Raw genomic sequence first — 17,499 nt, forward strand, 5'->3', positions numbered from 1 at the left:
ACAGGAGGTGATGGTATCCTCAGGAAAATCACTATCCTTGGATGGTGGTGCCCAACAGTTGAGCACTAGAGTTTAAACTAAACACAGTCATGTTCAACCAGAAGTGCTGAATAGATGGTTCATCTTGGCTCCACCATCATGGAAGCTGGTATTTGGCCAATTGGATTCACTCCACATGATGTCGAGAAACATCTGAGAGCACTGAATGCAGATAAGGCTTTGAGGGTAGACAACATCCTGCCTGTAGTGTCTGTGGCCCACGCTCAAGAACTAGCTGTGCCTCTAGCCATGCTGTTCCAGTGCAGTTTCAACACTGATGATGTGGGAAGTTGCCCAGGTAATGTTTTTTGAGGGGAAACTGTGAGGTTCTTCACTTTGAAATACAACAAAAAATTTATTTATTATTTAAATGGAAGGATACAACAAAAACTTGCAGCACAGGAGGATCTGGGAGTCCCAGTACACAAAACAAAGGTGTGGCTTGCAGGTACAACACATACTTAATACAGAACTTTGGTCTTGGCCTTTATTGTGGGGGGGGGGGGGGGGGGGCGTGGAAGTGGTATAAAAGTTGGGAAGGTTAGATGTAACTTTCCAGGCCGTGGGTGAGATAGCATCTGGAGTACTGTGTATAGTTTTGGTCTGCACATTTAAGGGAGCGTATACTTGTAGTGCAAAGAAGATTCACCAGATTGATTTGTGGGATGAAGGGGTTGATGTGTGACAAAAGGTTGAGCAGGTTGTGTCTATCGTTGCTTGAGTTTAGGAAAATGAGAGGTGACCCTATTGAAGTATGTATGATCCTGAGGGAGATTGACAAGGTGGATGCTAAGAGGTGGTTCCCCCTAAATGGAGTAGCTAGAATTAGGAGGCATAATTTCATGATACGGAGTAGCACCATTTAAGACTGAGGTGAGGAGAAAGTTTTTCTGAAAATTGTGACTCTTTGGAATTCTCTACCCCAGAGAATTGAGGAGGCAGCCATTGAATGTACTCAGTGTGAGTGTTTACAGGTACTTGAATTGCAGGGGGTGTCGGAGTATGGGGAGAGGGTGGGAAAGTGATTTAGTATGGGGGTGAGAGCTGGAAATTAGCAACATTTGATGTCACTGAATGGCATAAGATTTGAGAGGTTGATTAGCCCATTCATATTCCTATTTTCTTATGCTCTTTTCTGTTGTATTTTCCATTGTTATTCGGTTGAGTTTTTAAGCAGTTTTGTTTAAAAGGATCCATGGGTTACATCAGTGTTTCTGGAGTTTCAGTATCCCTTGTTAATAAAGGATCTAAATGGTTGTGCAATGATTTGCCTGCGTCCCAGGTAGCTTTGCTGCATAGAATCACAGTATTAGTTGTTTGAACACAATAATCCAAGTTACCAATGGCACAACAAATCTTACAATGTCGAGTCGAATTTGTCTGCTAATAACAAATAATGCTAGTAAACCATCAAGCTTCCAACATTGCCGGGGTTAGAAAGACTCATTGATATTTAGTCCTAATTGATATGCTTGTCACACCACAGGTTAACCATGAAGCTGCAGTCAAGGAATATAGCAGGTCATCAGCAGATCAGGAAGAACCTTTACCCCATGAACTTCGCCCTGCCTCCGTGTTGAAATTAACAATGGATTATTTAGTGACTCAGATCATGGATCTGGGTGAAGGCAATTACCGGGAATGGTATGACTTTTTGTGGAATCGAACTCGTGGAGTGAGAAAGGTGAGTTAATAATGGCCTGGTATTACCTTGTGTATGTGTGGAATTGGTCGTAAATTAATAAGGCACGGGAACAGGCCCTTTGGTCTAACGCGACCATGCCAACCAAGATGCCTATCTAAGCTAGTATCATTTGGTATTGGTTTATTATTGTCACTTGTACCGAGGTACAGTGGAAAAAACTTGTCTTGCATACCGATCATACAGGTCAATTCATTACACAGTGCAGTTACATTGAATTAGTACTGAGTGCATTGATGTAGTACAGGTAAAAACAATAACAGTACAGAGTAATGTGTCACAGCTACAGAGAAAGTGCAGTGCAATAAGATGCGAGGTCACAACAAGGTAGATCGTGAAGTCATAGTCCATCTCATTGTATGAGGGAACCGTTCAATAGTTTTATCACAGTGGGGTAGAAGCTGTCCTTAAGTCAGGCTCCTGTATCTTCTACCCGATGGAAGAGGAGAGAAGAGAGAATGTCTTGGGTGGGTGGGGTCTTTGATTATGCTGGCTGCTTCACCAAGACAACGAGAGGTAAAGACAGAGTCCAAGGAGGGGAGGCTGGTGTCCTTGATGTGCTGGGCTGTGTCCACGTTTGGCCCATTTCTCTCTAAAATCTCTCCTATCCATCTAACTGCCTGAGTGGCTTTTAAAAATTGTTAATGTACCTGCCTCAACCACTTCCTCTGGTAGCTCATTCCATATAGACACCGCCCTCCACATGAAGAAGTTGCCTGACAGGTGTCTTTTTAAATCTTTCCAAAAATCTTATTGCCTCTATATACTTCCAGTTAAGAAAGTTACTGATATGAGTATGCATAGGTGACAGCGGAAAGAAGGGTGAAGCCAGATCATTGCAGCACAATGGTGAGTCTTCTGTTAATTTGGAAGTGGAATGATTGACATATTATTGTGGTCAATGGAATTCTTCTTGTTTTAGAGGTGAGCAGTTGAATGTGGCAAGACCAATGAAAAAGATATGATAGTTTTTTAACCTTTTTAATTTGACAGTGTAAATGAGTAAAAATTACAACAGTGATAAAATATGTCAGAATAGTAGTTTATTTGAGACATCAATCTGCAAATTGGTCCAAACTAATTTGGAATATTTTCCATTTTGACCGTCTCACTCAGTGAGTTGTTGTTCACAAGGTACAATTGACCCTCATTGATACTAGTTATGGAATAAATGATATGAAAAGTTTAGAGAAATAAAGGACTGCATATGCTGGAATTTAGATGAAAAACGCTATGATGCTGGAGGAACTTAGCAGGCCAGGCAGCATCTGTGGAGAAAAGTCCTGAAGAAGGGTCCTGACCCGAAACATTGACCACCTGCTTTTCTCCACGGGTGCTGCCTGGCCTGCTGAGTTCCTCCAGCGTCATCGTGTTTATCATTAATATGTCTGAAGTGTTGGATAACTACTTTCTTTTTCAATCTTTTTATTAGTTTTCAAATTAATGCAGATTAATATAAAACATCAATGTTTGTACATGTAATACAAAGAGATCGGAAGAACAATCATGGATAATCATAAAGAACAATAAAGTATACAAAAAAATCTGTAGATCCAACGATCTCTTAGTGAATGAATATAATGTAAAAGAAAGGAAAGAAAAAGATTTATTATAAAATATAAAGGAAAGAAAAAAAAATCCCCAAAACAATAAGAAAATTTACAAACAGTATATCAAAACAAACTAAGCTAAAGAAAAAAAAATCAAAAAAAAACAAACAGGAAAAAAAACTGGATTAAAATTTTTCAGCAGAAACAGAGCAATATTATATCGTCAATTCCATTCCTCTAAGTTGAAAGGTTATTACAAGGGGATCTATATCATATGAAAATATTGAATAAATGGACTCCAAACTTCCTCAAATTTAAGCAAAGGATCAACAGTACCACTCCTAATTTTTTCAAAGTTTAAACATGATATAGTTTGAGAGAACCATTGAAAAGTAGTAGGGGGTATTGGATCCTTCCATTTAAGCAAATGGATCGTTTGGCCATTAATGTAACAAAGGCAATCATATGGTTAGCGGAGGCAGATACATGGCCAGACTCTATCCTTGGTAATCCAAAAATTGCAGTGATAGGATGAGGTTGTAAATCAATCTTCAATACATTTGAAATAATGTTAAAAATATCTTTCCAATATTTTTCCAAAAGAGGACAGGACCAAAACATATGTGTCAAAGAAGCCACATTCGATTTACATCTGTCACATATAGGATTTATATGTTGATAAAAACGAGCTAGCTTATCTTTTGACATATGGGTCCTGTGAACTACCTTAAACTGTATCAAAGAATTTTCTTCCAAATCTCTGTAGGTAAAGATGTCTGGAGTTCACTTTCCCATTCATTCTTAATTTTGTCCAGTGGTTCAGAATGAATTTTCGTAATTAGATCATAGATTATTGCTATCAAGCCCTTCTGACAAGGATTAAAACTGAAAATTTTTTCCGTAACTTCAGTTTTGTAAGGTGTCGGAAAAGAGGGTATAGTAGCTTTTAAAAAATTTCTAATCTGCAAGTATCGAAAAAAGTGTGATCTAGGCAAATTGTGTTTGTTAGACAATTGTTCAAAGGATGAAAAACAGTTATAGATGAATAAATCAGGAAAACATACTGTTCTCTTCCTTTTCCATATGGAAAACGCTGAATCAACTCTGGATGGATGGATGAAAGAAATAATTAGATTGAATGGGACTTGATAGATTAAATTTATTCAATCCAAAAAATTTATGAAATTGAAACTATATTCATATTGTATGTTTAACAATTGGGTTAATCATATGTTTACTTAATTTGGTAAGTGCAAAAGGGAGTGGAGCTCCTAAAATAGAAACTAATGAAAATTCAAGTATTGATTGGGACTCAAGGTGTACCCAGTTGGGGCATTGAATTACATCTGAATCTTGTATCCAAAAAATTAAATGTCTAATATTGATTGCCCAATAATATAATCTAAAGTTAGGCAAGGCCATACCACCATCCTTTTTTAGTTTTTGTAAATATTTCTTACTTAATCTTGGGTTTTTATTCTGCCAAATATATGAAATAATTTTAGAATCAATAGTGTCAAAAAAAGATTTCGGAACAAAAGTTGGAATCGCTTGAAATAAATATAAAAATTTTGGTAAAATATTCATCTTAACCATATTAATTCGGCCTACCAGTGATAGAGACAGTCGGGACCATTTAGTAAATAATTGTTTAACATGGTCAGTTAAAGGTAGTAGATTAGCTTTAAATAAGTCCTTATGTCTCTTGGTAATTTTAACACCTAAATACATAAAATAGTCAGTTACCAATCTAAAAGGTAATTGGCTATAAATTGGGGTTTGCATATTTAATGGAAAAAGTTCGCTCTTATTAAGATTTAATTTATAGCTAGAAAAAACACTAAACTGATCTAATAATGATAGTACTGTGGGGATAGATTCCTCCGGATTAGAAATATAAAGTAACAGGTCATCTGCGTAAAGAGATATCTTATGAATCTTCTGTCCATGAGTAATACCACATATATTTGAAGAATCCCGAAGTGCAATAGCCAAAGGTTCTAAAGCAATATCAAATAATAAAGGGCTTAATGGGCAGCCTTGTCTAGTACCTCAAAAAAGCCTAAACAAAGGAGATCTTTGATTGTTAGTAAGTATTGAAGCTATAGGTACATAATAAATCATTTTAATCGCAGATATAAATTTAGGACTAAAATTAACTTTTTGAAGTGTAATGAATAGATATTCCCCTTCGACTCTGTCAAACGCCTTTTCAGCATCTAGTGAAACAACACATTCTGGAATTTGGGATGAAGGGGTATATATAATATTCGTTAATCTCCTAATATTAAAATGTAAATAACGATTCTGAATAAATCCTGTCTGGTCTTCAGAGATAATTTGTGGGAGAACCTTTTCCAATCTAAAGGCCAATATTTTGGAAAATATTTTGGAATCTACATTTAATAAAGAAATAGGTCTATAAGATGCACAATCAGTAGGATCTTTATCCTTTTTAAGAATTAAAGAAATAGTTGTTTCATAGAAAGATTGTGGTAGTTTACCCACTGATAGGGCATCTTTAAAAATTTTGGCTAACCAGGGAACAAAAATATCAGAAAAGGATTTAAAAAAATTCAGCTGTATATCCGTCAGGGCCGGGTGCTTTACCCGAATTCATTGAAAATATTACTTTCTTTATTTCTTCCTCCGAAATGGGAGCATCTAATGTAGAGCATTCTTTTAAAGATAATTGGGGGGAAGTGTCGGATAAATACTTTGGGGGCCCTCTTAGGTTGACAATGAAGTACATCATCAGGACCTTCCCTTAAGATGTAATATCAATACCTGGCAATTAAAATGGCAAACCTACTGGTCCCCAGAAATAATATCCTCATTTCAGAGAGCAGGAAAGAGGCTAAATAATTTGGTTTTAGTTAAGTGAGTCTAATGTATGATGTTGGCCTGCTTCTTCAAAATGGTCACAATACATCAGAACAGACAAGCAAGAGAAGACTTCCTCTTTAATAGTTCACTACTTTTGTTTTGGTTCTTTCCTTACTACCCCAATTTTATTCCTCAGCAGTTGTATTACCCATACATTTGCAAACTTGTCAGGTCCTTAAGGGAGACACAAGAAATTCTGCAGATGCTGGATGTATCTGGAGAAATACACAAAAAGTGCTGGAGGAACTCAGCAGGTCAGGCAGCATCGATGAAGGGAAATAAACAGTTGACGTTTTGGGCTGAGACCCTTCATCAGGACTGGAAAGGAAGAGGGCAGAAACCAGAATAAGAAGGTGGGGGAGGAGCACACACAGGCAGGGGACGGGTGAGTTCCTGGTGATAGGTGAGTCCAGGTGAGAGGGGGAAGGTAGTGGGAGGGGGAGATGTAATAAGCTGAGAGGTGATGGGTAGAAGAGGCTGAGGGCTGAAGGAGGAGGAATCCAGTAGGAGAAGGCAGTGGACCATGGAATGAAGGATGGGGGAGGAGAGGAGATGGGCAGGTCAGTCAAGGTGGGGGAAAGGAGCTATGGGAATACAGGAAGACAAAGAGTGGGATGGGGAGGGGGAAGAAAAAGAAGGGGTAAGGTTACTGGAAGTTAGAGAAATCTATCTTAAAGGATTTTTTCATCACCTTGCCCAAGATGTTGGTTTCGCTGCTTCTGCGCTGGTTAGTCTTTGGAGTTTTCGCTGCATTTGGGACTTTTAAGCCCTCTTTAAATATAATTCCTTCAACATGATTGTGCCTGCTTTTTGAATTTCTGTGTTGTCTCCAAACAGGTTGTCCTTGCCATGAATCTTTATGCACATTGGAGTAGGACTCCTGTCTCCCACTCCTCGTCCTATTATTTGCTGAGCTCCTTGCAGGGCTCATCTGAGCATGCTACACTGTGTCTCGATGGTCCACAAACCCAGATTTGTTCATCCAGAGAAAATATTCCAGTATAATCCTTGCATTCCTGCTGATCCATGCCCAAAGTAAGATGGGATACATAAGCATTTGTGGCCACCATTTTGTGACCACTTCTACAAAGAAAAGCAAGAGCTTGTATTTGTTGAGAGGGAACCAGAAATAATATTTCCCATTGATGCATTTCATCCTAAGTTCCAGCACAGACCTCTGATACTATTTGACCTCCTTGCATCTCTCTTTTATTTTAGATTTCAGCACCTGCTTTTGAAGAACTTGTGTTTCATTAGCATTGTTCTAGAGATCCCAGTGGTTAAGTGCAGTTACTCTGTGTAATCTATTTGGGAATGCAAATAGTCAATTAATAAATTATCAATAATGTGTTGTTAATGATTGTGAAATAAAATTGATTATAAAAGCCTTTTATTTGCCTGTATGGAAAGTTATACATCTGCCTAAGAAGGCAGTAAGTTTCACCTTGACAAATCAGGCGAAGCCTGTCCTCTCCAACAGTGCATTGACTCTTTGGTACATGACTATGGATTACAATGTTTTACAGTGACAGATCCCTGTCTATTAGTATGACATTCCAGCATTGTGCACTGTATCATTGCTTATTGTGCCTGACAAACTTGTATCCACTAGTTATTTTACAAAGTACCAAACATAACAGAAGGTTAGAGAGTTGAAACTCAAATGGGAAAGCTATCTATTTTATGGTTTGAGGGCATGGTATCCTTGCGTTGATATGACTAGGATTTTAGTACAGTAAAATATCGGAAGCTGAGGGAAAAGGTGCATATACAGTTATACAACATGGAAATGGGCCCTTTGGCCCATCTCATCCATACCCACCAAGATGCCTATCTACGCTATTCCCATTTGCTTGTGTTTGGCCCCTATCCATCTAAACCCTTCTTATCCAAGTACCTGTCCAAACATTTCAAGTGTTGTAATTGTTCCTGGCTCTACCAACTCCCCTGGCAGCTCTGTATTGGAAAAACTTTCCTCTCAGATCCCCTTCAAACCTTTCCCCTCTCACCTTAAACCTGTGTCCTTTTAGTTTTAGACTTCCTACCCTGTATAACCTTATTCATTTGTAAAGTTTTGTATGCTTTCCTATTGACACAGTTGCATTTTTCTTCTGGCAGGATATTACACAACAGCACCTATGTGATAAGATGACAGTGGCACTAATTGAGAAGTGTACACGATTCCATATCCACTGTAGTCATCATCTCTGCGAGGAGCCAATGTCCTCCTATGATGCTAAGATAAATGATGAAAACCTGACTAAGTGTTTGCAAAGCCTGAAAGAAATGTACCAGGATTTAGCCACCAAGGAAACCTACTGTGAGAATGAGGCGGAATTCCGGAGCTACCATGTTCTGCTTAATCTCAATGAGGGAGATATTCTCCGGTGAGCAGGAGATATTTATTTTCAGTACGCTTGCTGTATAATGGAATGATAGCATCATGTGGTACGGTTAAGGCATTTGGCCTGTCAGGTAAGTAATCCATTTGGTCCGAATCCTTAACTCCTTCCTCTAAGCTATACATGTTAGTTTTCCTTGTCTCTATCTAAATCCACTTTGAAAGCTTTCAGTACACCTGTTTTCACAAGACTGAAAGGAATGTGTTCCAGACTGTGACAACTGTTTTTCCTTATCCTGCCTTATACCTCCACCAAAGGGAGCAGCTTCTCTCTGTTTGACTTTTCTGAACCTATCATGATCTCATACATCTCTATTAAATCTCCTCAATTTTGTTTTGTTCTGAAGGAACTAAAGCTCTGTCCAATGGTACAGCTGAAATTCCTCAATTCCTTGAGCTATTCCAGTAAATGTTTTCTGCACTGTCTCTCTTGGATCTTCTTGTCCTTTCTGAAGTGTGATGACCGGAACTGGATGCAGTACTCCAGTTGTGGCCTTCTCTAGTCTAGCCACACTTGTCCCCATGACTGCTAATTCCACGACTGATTTTTGCTTCTAGAACTTTCCCACCAATGAGATTAGACTGGTCTGTAGTTAATGACTTTATCATTGCACCTTTTTTTTCGTTTGAACAAGTAACTAACATTTTCACAAAAACACTAAAATTGGAAATGTCAAACAAAAACAAAGTGCTTTAAATACTTAGCAATTTGACATGAAATCATGCACAGTTCTGGTAACCATATTATATACCTTGCCACATATGTTTTCTGACCTGCAGAGTATTTCCAACATTTTCTGTCTTGCAACATTTGCAGTTTTCTAGTCCTTGGACACCACCCCTGAATCTATACATGTTTAGAAAATTAGGTCATGAGGGCCTTTGCAACTTTCTCTATTTTCCTCAGCAAGCTTGGTGGCATTCCATCTGGACCAGTTGATTTATTCAGTTTTAAGTGCAGCTGGCTTATCTGGCACCTCCATCAATTTTTAGCCTGTCCAGAATTTTAACTACAGCTTCCTTTGTTGAGACTCCAGCAGCCTCATTCTCCTTGGTAAAGACTGGTATGAAATAATCGATTAGAACCTCAGCCGTGTCCTCTTGCCCCACAGATTAACGTAATGGATCAATCATCTTCTTAGATATTGTCAACAGGCCACACAATGTGGGAGAAGTGGAGGAAGAAATACACAAAGTATTGGAGCAGTGAAAGATGATAATCATGGGGGACTTCAAATATCCTCATTGATTGAACAGAAGGGATGAAGGGAAGGCGTGTCTTTGATGTTTTGATGTTAATGTTAATGAAAAATGTAAGATCAGGCGAGTATTGGAGTAAGTCAAATAGAGAGTAACAAAAGAATGGATGAAGATTTCAGCAATACGAGTCAGGATGGGTGCAGAATTTAAGTGTTGCAAAGATAAAATTTGGCAGTCTCAATGATGAAGCAGGTTGTGTCCTGCTGTTACAACAAATAACAGCTTGATTATTCTGTACAGCAACATATAAAGATCTGTGTATATGAAGCACTAGGTCCCTTACGCTGCATCCAAGCAAAAATTGTACCATGAAATTGGTCAGAATCGTATTTATTATCACTGACTTAGATGACGGGAAATTTGTTGTTTTGTGGCAGCAGTACAGTGCAAAAGCATCAAATTACTGTAAGTTACAAAATAGTGCAAGAAAAAGGAATAACGAGATAGTGTTCTGGGTTCATGGACCATTCAGAAATCTGATGGTGGAGGGGAAGAAACTGTTTCTGAATCATTAAGTATGGGTCTTCAGGGTCCTCTACCACCTCCCCGATGGTAGTAACTAAAAGAGGGCATGTTCTGGATGGTGAGGGTCCTTAGTGATGGATGCCGCCGCCTTGAGGTGCCGCCTCCTGAAGATGTTCTCAGTGATGGGGAGGGTTGTGCCTGTGATGGAGCTGGCTGAGTTTATAATCCTCTGCAGCCTCTTGCGATCCTGTGTATTGGAGCTGTGATACCAGGCTGTGATGCAACCCGTCAGAATGTTCTCCACCGTACATCTATAGAAATTTGTAAGTGTCTTTGACATACTGAATCTCCTCAAACTCCTCATGAAGAATTTAGAGGGAAATCTTTCATTCAGCAGCATGTTAATTTAAAAAAAGTAATATCCATTGAAATATAGGTATTCATTGTTTCCTCTGGGCTTTATTAACCTGCTAAACAGGCAAACTTGCAACCACTGCCTCGAGATGCAGATCTGCTGGCTCACCATGTTAGTTTATTCTTTACTCCTCTAGGGAAGTCCAGCAGTTTCGCCCAGTCATCCGCAACTCTCCAGAGGTGAAGTTGGCAGTCCAGGCATTTGCTGCTCTAAACAGCAACAACTATGTGAGGTTTTTCAAACTGGTCAAGGCAGCCTCCTACCTCAGTGCCTGTATACTGCATCGCTACTTCAAACAGGTACGGCTTAGAAACATAGAAAAACCTACAGCACAATTCAGGCCCTTTGGTCCACAAAGCTGTGCCGAACATGTCCCTGCCCTAGAAATTACTAGGCTACCCATAGCCCTCTATTTTTCTCATCTCCATGTACCTATCCAACAGTCTCTTAAAAGACGCTTTTCACATGGTAAGCTGTGAAGTAGACTAACTTAATGTCTGCTGTAGCAGTTGTTCGTGAAAGAAGAGTATTGCATGTATCTTTTCATTTACTAGTCTTGTGGTTTGCTACTTTTTTGTAGACTTTTTTTCCATGAAAACTTTGCTTCAGCACAACCATAATGAGATCTTGATTCCTTCTAGTCAGGTTTTAACTGTATTTGGCTTCCACAGTTGTCAGCGTGTCTCTGATACTGCTGCTGCATGTTTGTGTGAGCCTTGACGGGAATTATAAATAAAGGAGTCTTGCTTTTGAACCTGTTCTTGCCCTCATCCAACTTTCCAGAGAACATTAACCAAACCAAACCAAACATAGAAGACAACTGTGACCCCACCCCCCACTTCCACCAGCCCTTGACATTGAACTCGCGCTGAGTTTCATAAGTGGATATATTCAGAAACGAAAGTTAATAGCTTTTGACTTAAATGACTTAATAAACTAATCTTTTAATGTCTATCAGAGCTCCTTGACAAATGTAAAAAGGAAAAGTTTAGTTGAAGTGAATTTGGGTCCCTTACAGATTGAGACAGGAGGTATCAGTTTATTATTGTCACTTGTACCGAGGTACAGTGAAAAGCTTGTCTTACAAACCGATCATACAGGTCAATTCATTGCAAAGTGCAGTTACAAAATACAGTTATAATGGGGGATAAGGGAGGGAAATTAAACAGAGACAGAGAAAACCAACCACAAATAGTGGAGGACAACAGGTCTAGAGTAAATGAGGAACCCCCAATAAGTAACCATTATTTTTAAAAAATGAGCACTGGAAGCACAGTATATCACCACCAATGCCACACACTCTAATTTTATTAAATAACCTTGCTCAACACCTTATTGGAGGTTTTCTTAAATGTTCAAACACCCTACACTAAGTGCTTAAATTATAACCTATAATGAGCACAAGGAAGTGGTAACAGGGCACTTGGAAAAATAATAATAGGTTGAGCAGAGTTGATGTGTATTTACAGTATGAAAGGGAATGAAATCTGAAATAAGAGCAGCTCTGCTTCACTTTCCACAGATGCTGCCTCACCTGTTGAGTATTTCCAGTCTTTTCTGCTTTTATTTATGAAAAGGAAATCATGTTTGACAAACTTGTTGGAATTCTTTGACGTTATAGCCCAACAGAATAAATTGTCAAAAGCTCCTAAGTTCAAGTTTATTGTCATAGGCATACACACCCAGATATAAATGCCATGAAAATTAGCTTTTTGCAGCAGCAGTACATTACAAACATGACAAACATAAATTAACATAAATTGTACGACAAAATAAACATAATGACATTCGTGCAAATTGAGAGAGAGAGAAAAATATAATCCAAGGTCGTGCTAGAGTTTTTAAGTTTGGTTCAAGAACCTGATGGCAGTGGGGAAGAAGCTGTTGTTGAACCTTGAGGTGTGGGTTGTTGGGCACCTGTACTTCCTGCCTGATGGTAGCATCAAGAAGTGGGCATGACCTGGATGGTGAGAGTCCTTAATGATGGATGTCGCCTTCCTGAGACATTGCCTCTTGTAGATATCCTTGTTGGTGGGGAGAGCTGTACCTGTGATGGACTCAGCCACTTCCATCACTCTCTGTAGCCTTTTGCATTCCTGTGCATTGGAGTTTCCACATGAAGTCATGATGCAACCAGTCAGCATGTTTTCCGCTGTACATCTGTAGAAGTTTGTCAGAGTCTTTGACGTCCTGAATCTCCTTAAACTTCAAAGAAAGTAGGGATGCTGGTGCGCTACCTTCTGTGTGCAGGGCCTAGGACGGATGCTCCAAGATGTTGACACCCAGGTACTTGAAGCTGCTCATCCTTTCCATCGCAGACTCCTCGATGAGGACTGGTGCGTGTTCTCCTGACTTCCCCTTCCTAAGGTCCACAATCAGTTCCTTGGTTTTGTTGACATTGAGTGCAAGCTTGTTGTTACAACACCACTCAACCAGCTGACCTGTCTCACTCCTGTACGCCTCCTCGTCACTATCTGTGATCCTGCCAACAACAGCAGTGTCACTGACGAATTTGTAGGTGGTGTTGGAGCTATGCTTAGCTGCAGTCATGGGTATAGAGAGAAGAGCTGGAGGCTAAGTACACAGCCCGGAGGTGTGCCTGTGTTGATGGTTAGTGAGGAGCAGGTGAGATTTCTGGTCTGTACTGATTGTGGTCTCCCAGTGAAGAAGGTGAGGATCTAATTGCAGAGGGAGGTACAGAGGCCCAGGTTATGATATAGGTTATGATTTAAGCACTTAAGCACAGTGTTTGAACTTTTATGAAAACCTTCAATAAGGCATTGAGCAAGCTTGTTAAATAAAATTAGTGTGTGTGGGGCATTGGGGGTGATATACTTGCATGGGTTGAGCATTGGCTAATGGACAGAAAATGAAGACTGGGAATAAACGGGTGCATTTTGTATTGGGGAGCCGTAGAGATTAGTGCTGGGACCCCAGCTGTTCACAATCTATATCAAGTGTAATGAATCCAGGTTTGTCTGCGGCAGATACATTCTTCCTTGGGTAAGGGACCAGACTTGCCTACTATCTGCCTTTCTAATTGCTTCCCCTTACCTGAATGTTACCTGAAATGATTAGTGGGTAAGGACACCTGGGATCCTGTGAACACAAACATCAACAATTGGGTCCCAATAGCAAAATTAACTATTGGGGCTTGTCATATGAGAAGCAGTTAAGCAGATTGAGCTTGTGCTCTCAAGTTTAAAGACTAAGAGGTGATCTCACTGAAACCTACAAGTTCTTACAGGTCTTAACAGGGTAGATGGGGTATTGATGTTTTCCCTGGCTGGGGTGTCAAAGACCAGGATTCACAGTCTGAAAATAAAGAATTGTCCATTCATGCAAGGGCCTTAGATGGGGTGGAATTTGTAAAATGCATCCAAGAGGGTTTTTGAAGCAGTATGTAGAGAGAAGGGTCTGTACTTGACCTTCAGGAATGAGGGTGGACAAGTAATAGAAGTGTCTGTGGAGGAACCCTTTGGGGACAGACACTGTTAAGGTTGGTCCTTGAGATATGACCCTAAACTGGGGGAAGGCAGATGTCAATGGTGTAAAAGAGGATCTGCAGAGGTAGATTAGTCCCTCATTTCTGTGTGATCGATGTTAATTGTGTGTGCCAATGGTAGAACACAATTCCATTCACAGCTGTTAACTTAATTTGCTGAAGGCTGAGGCTCTGAATGGTTGATCAGTTGCAAAACCGAGATTGACAGATGTATATTAAAGGTTTAGAGACATGCAGTGAGGAAACTGGCTCTCTGGTCTACTATATCTGTGCCAGCCATTAGGTGCCCATGTTCTGACACTCAGCCTGTGAGCTTCCATGCCTTGGTGTTTCAAGTGGTTAGCTAAGTGAATGTTGTGAGAGTACCTGCCTCCTTCACCCCCCTCAGGCATTGCGGTACAGATTTCAACCCTGAAATTCCCTCTAAACCTCCAACCCCTTACCTTAAACCTACACCCTCAGATTATGGACACTCTGCTGAGGAGAAAAGTTTTTTTCACTATCTACCCTCAATGACTCTCATAATTTTGTATATCCTGCCCCTGCCCCTGCCTCCTTGTCCTCTTCCACTCCAAGGGAAACAGACCTAGCCTATCCAGTCTCTTGTAACTGAAACACTCCATACCAGGCAATATCCTGGTGAATTTCCTCTGCACTCTCTTCAGGTCATTGAATTAAAATATAGATCAATTTTTGCTTTAATAATGGGGCAGAGTTGGAAGACTATTCCCTATCTTTGGTCTTTCATCGCTGTGCTGCAGTGAGGAGCATAGGTGGTAATTTGGAGGGCCAAGTGAATTTTGCATCAGATGTCACTTCTTGGCAAAGCACCAGGGTCATGCTCTGCGACCTCCTGCTGTGTGTTACTGAAGTGCTGAGGTTACGTAGGTGAAAGTTACTCGGACGGCGTTCTTCCACAGTGTATGATTCTTTGTTTTATTACAGGTTCGGCGGGAGGCTCTCAAGACTTTGAATTTTGCTCTCACAGTGAGCTCTCAGCGATCCACCATGTTTCCAATGGATACTCTTGTTAGAATGTTGCTGTTTAAAGACTGCGGAGAAGCGGCAGAATTTGCTAGGGACTATGGGCTGAGTGTGAGTGATTGGTAAGGTTCAGAAAGAACTGGGGCATTCCAACCGTCCTTATTTCCAGTGTTTAACCAGCTGTGTGTTAGCAATGTGATTTATAACTGCAGAATATGCAGCAGCTACTCATTTGTCTCCCATGATCTCCTAAATCTGTTTTTGTGTGCTGGCTGCAGATCTATTGAGTTATTTTGGTGAAGTTAAATGGAGACTGCATGTATGCTGAAATGGTGAATCATCCTTTTATATCCCTTGGTCTATCACTTCCAACTCCTTGCAATGTCCTTGCTCACCACAAAGAAAGTTTCAGCAGCAACCTCTCCTTGCCATTCTTTACACTTCTGCTCTGCACATGTGCTTAATACTGGAAAGCTCAACTCTTATCTACTTTTCATCCTGAAGTTTCCATGTGGTCATGTTTTACCTTGGACGCTTTGTCTTTTGGATGTTTGGGCCAAACCAATGTTTTACATGAGCCTCGACAATCATATGTATTCCTTTTTTCTAGTTTTCTCTTAAATTCGCCCAAACCTTTTCAAATTCTGATCACCTGGTTTCTCTTGAATTCCATGTTCAATTCATTTTTTTTTAATGGTCCATATTGTCAGATCTCACCTCGGGTAGAAATATTCCTGTGGTTGCTTGATCGCAGGTCATCTTTCACTTGGCTTTGTTCTTGAGTGAAGAGCACAAGCCAGTTCAGTCTCTTGATAGGTGTAACCTCTCAATTCCGGTGCTATACTGGTAACACTTGCACCTTCTCCAGAGCCTTGCTGTCTTCCTCCAAAATATGTTCAGTTTTCTATGCGTGGTCTCACTAGGGCCCCCTATAACTTTAAAATTGTGCGTCTGCTTTACAATGTTGTTTAAGTAGAAAAGAACCCTTGTACATTATTTGCTTATTTATACACGAGTGTGTTAACTTTCGTCATTATTGATGGTGATCTATGCCCTTGGAAACCTATGGTCTCTTATTTTACTTAGCCCCCAAGAAACGTATTACTTGCACTTGACTACATTAAAATCTATTTGCCATTTAAATTATGAATATTTATTAACATCGTGTATATTGTGACAGTTGCCTCTGCAGGAATTTCACCCTCCCTTTTAATGCAGTTCCCAAAATCTGAAATACTTCCAACTTAAGTCCATATTGTTAATGTCGTAAGTGAGAAGAAAATCCTAGTACTGTTACAGTAAAACAATGTCCATCTGGCACGCTTGGGACCTTGGTGGTACTGAATTAACAGATTTGCCAGACTATCAGATATTTTTGTTATTACTCAACAATATGCTTCTAATTCACTTTTTTAAAAAGTCACACAGCAACATTTTAGTGAACCCATTGATTGGGACATTATGTTGCAGTTGTGTAAGTCATTGGTGAGGCCGAACTTGGAGTACTGTGTACAATTTTGGTCACTGTTATAGGAAAGATGTAGTTAAACTAGAAAGAGTGCATAGAAGATTTATGAAGATGTTGCCAGGACTAGAGGGCCTGAGTTATATGCTAGGTCTTTATTCCTTGGAGCACAGGAGAAGGAGGGGTGATCTTGTAGAGGTAGTAGACTTTTCCCCAGGGTAGGAGAGTCCAAAACTTGGGACCATAGATTTAGGGTGAGAAGGGAAAGATTTTAAAAGGACTTGAGGGGCAACTTTTTCATACAGAGGGTGGTGAGTATATGGAATGAGCTGCCAGAGGAGGTGGTTGAGGCAGGTACAATAGTATCATTTAAGAAACACTTGGATAGGTACATGGAGGGATGGGGCTTAGAGAGATATGGTCCAAATGCAGGAAATTGGGACTAGATGGGTGGGTATCATGATAGGCATGGACTTGTTGGGCCAAAGGGCCTGTATCCGTGCTGTATTGCTCTATGATTCTATGAGTTTAAACTGAGCAGAAGTACTGGTGCCCTGGCAAGTGGTCAGAGACCATGGGAACTGGGGCCCTGACAAGCGCTCAGAGGGCTGCGGGAAGTGCAGTCCCATGAGTGGCTGGGGAATGTGGGTACCAGGGCCCCTTTAAAGTGGACGAGAGCCCGGAAACCGGGTAGGTGAAAAATGCAGGTATCACTTGGTGAGCCAGATGCCGAACCATTGGGATTTCCGAATGGGCGGGTGGCAGATTTTCTGAGTTTTTCTGTATCCGGTGAAATATTACTGCCTAGCACCTGATCTTTTTGGTCA

General features: G+C 40.2%; 1 protein-coding gene across 3 annotated transcripts in view; it reads left to right on the forward strand.

Moving 5' to 3' along the window:
- mcm3ap (minichromosome maintenance complex component 3 associated protein) overlaps positions 1 to 17,499 on the forward strand; it is a 78,490-nt gene that overhangs the window by 17,886 nt on the left and 43,105 nt on the right. For all 3 annotated transcript variants that reach the window (XM_052018624.1, XM_052018639.1, XM_052018631.1), the window contains exons 7-10: positions 1,526 to 1,723; positions 8,296 to 8,564; positions 10,855 to 11,017; positions 15,169 to 15,329. In XM_052018624.1, coding sequence (XP_051874584.1) covers positions 1,526 to 1,723; positions 8,296 to 8,564; positions 10,855 to 11,017; positions 15,169 to 15,329 — 791 coding nt within the window. The remainder of the gene's footprint in view (positions 1 to 1,525; positions 1,724 to 8,295; positions 8,565 to 10,854; positions 11,018 to 15,168; positions 15,330 to 17,499) is intronic.

The sequence above is a fragment of the Pristis pectinata genome, chromosome 1, assembly GCF_009764475.1.
Source record: "Pristis pectinata isolate sPriPec2 chromosome 1, sPriPec2.1.pri, whole genome shotgun sequence".
Classification (NCBI taxonomy): domain Eukaryota; kingdom Metazoa; phylum Chordata; class Chondrichthyes; order Rhinopristiformes; family Pristidae; genus Pristis; species Pristis pectinata.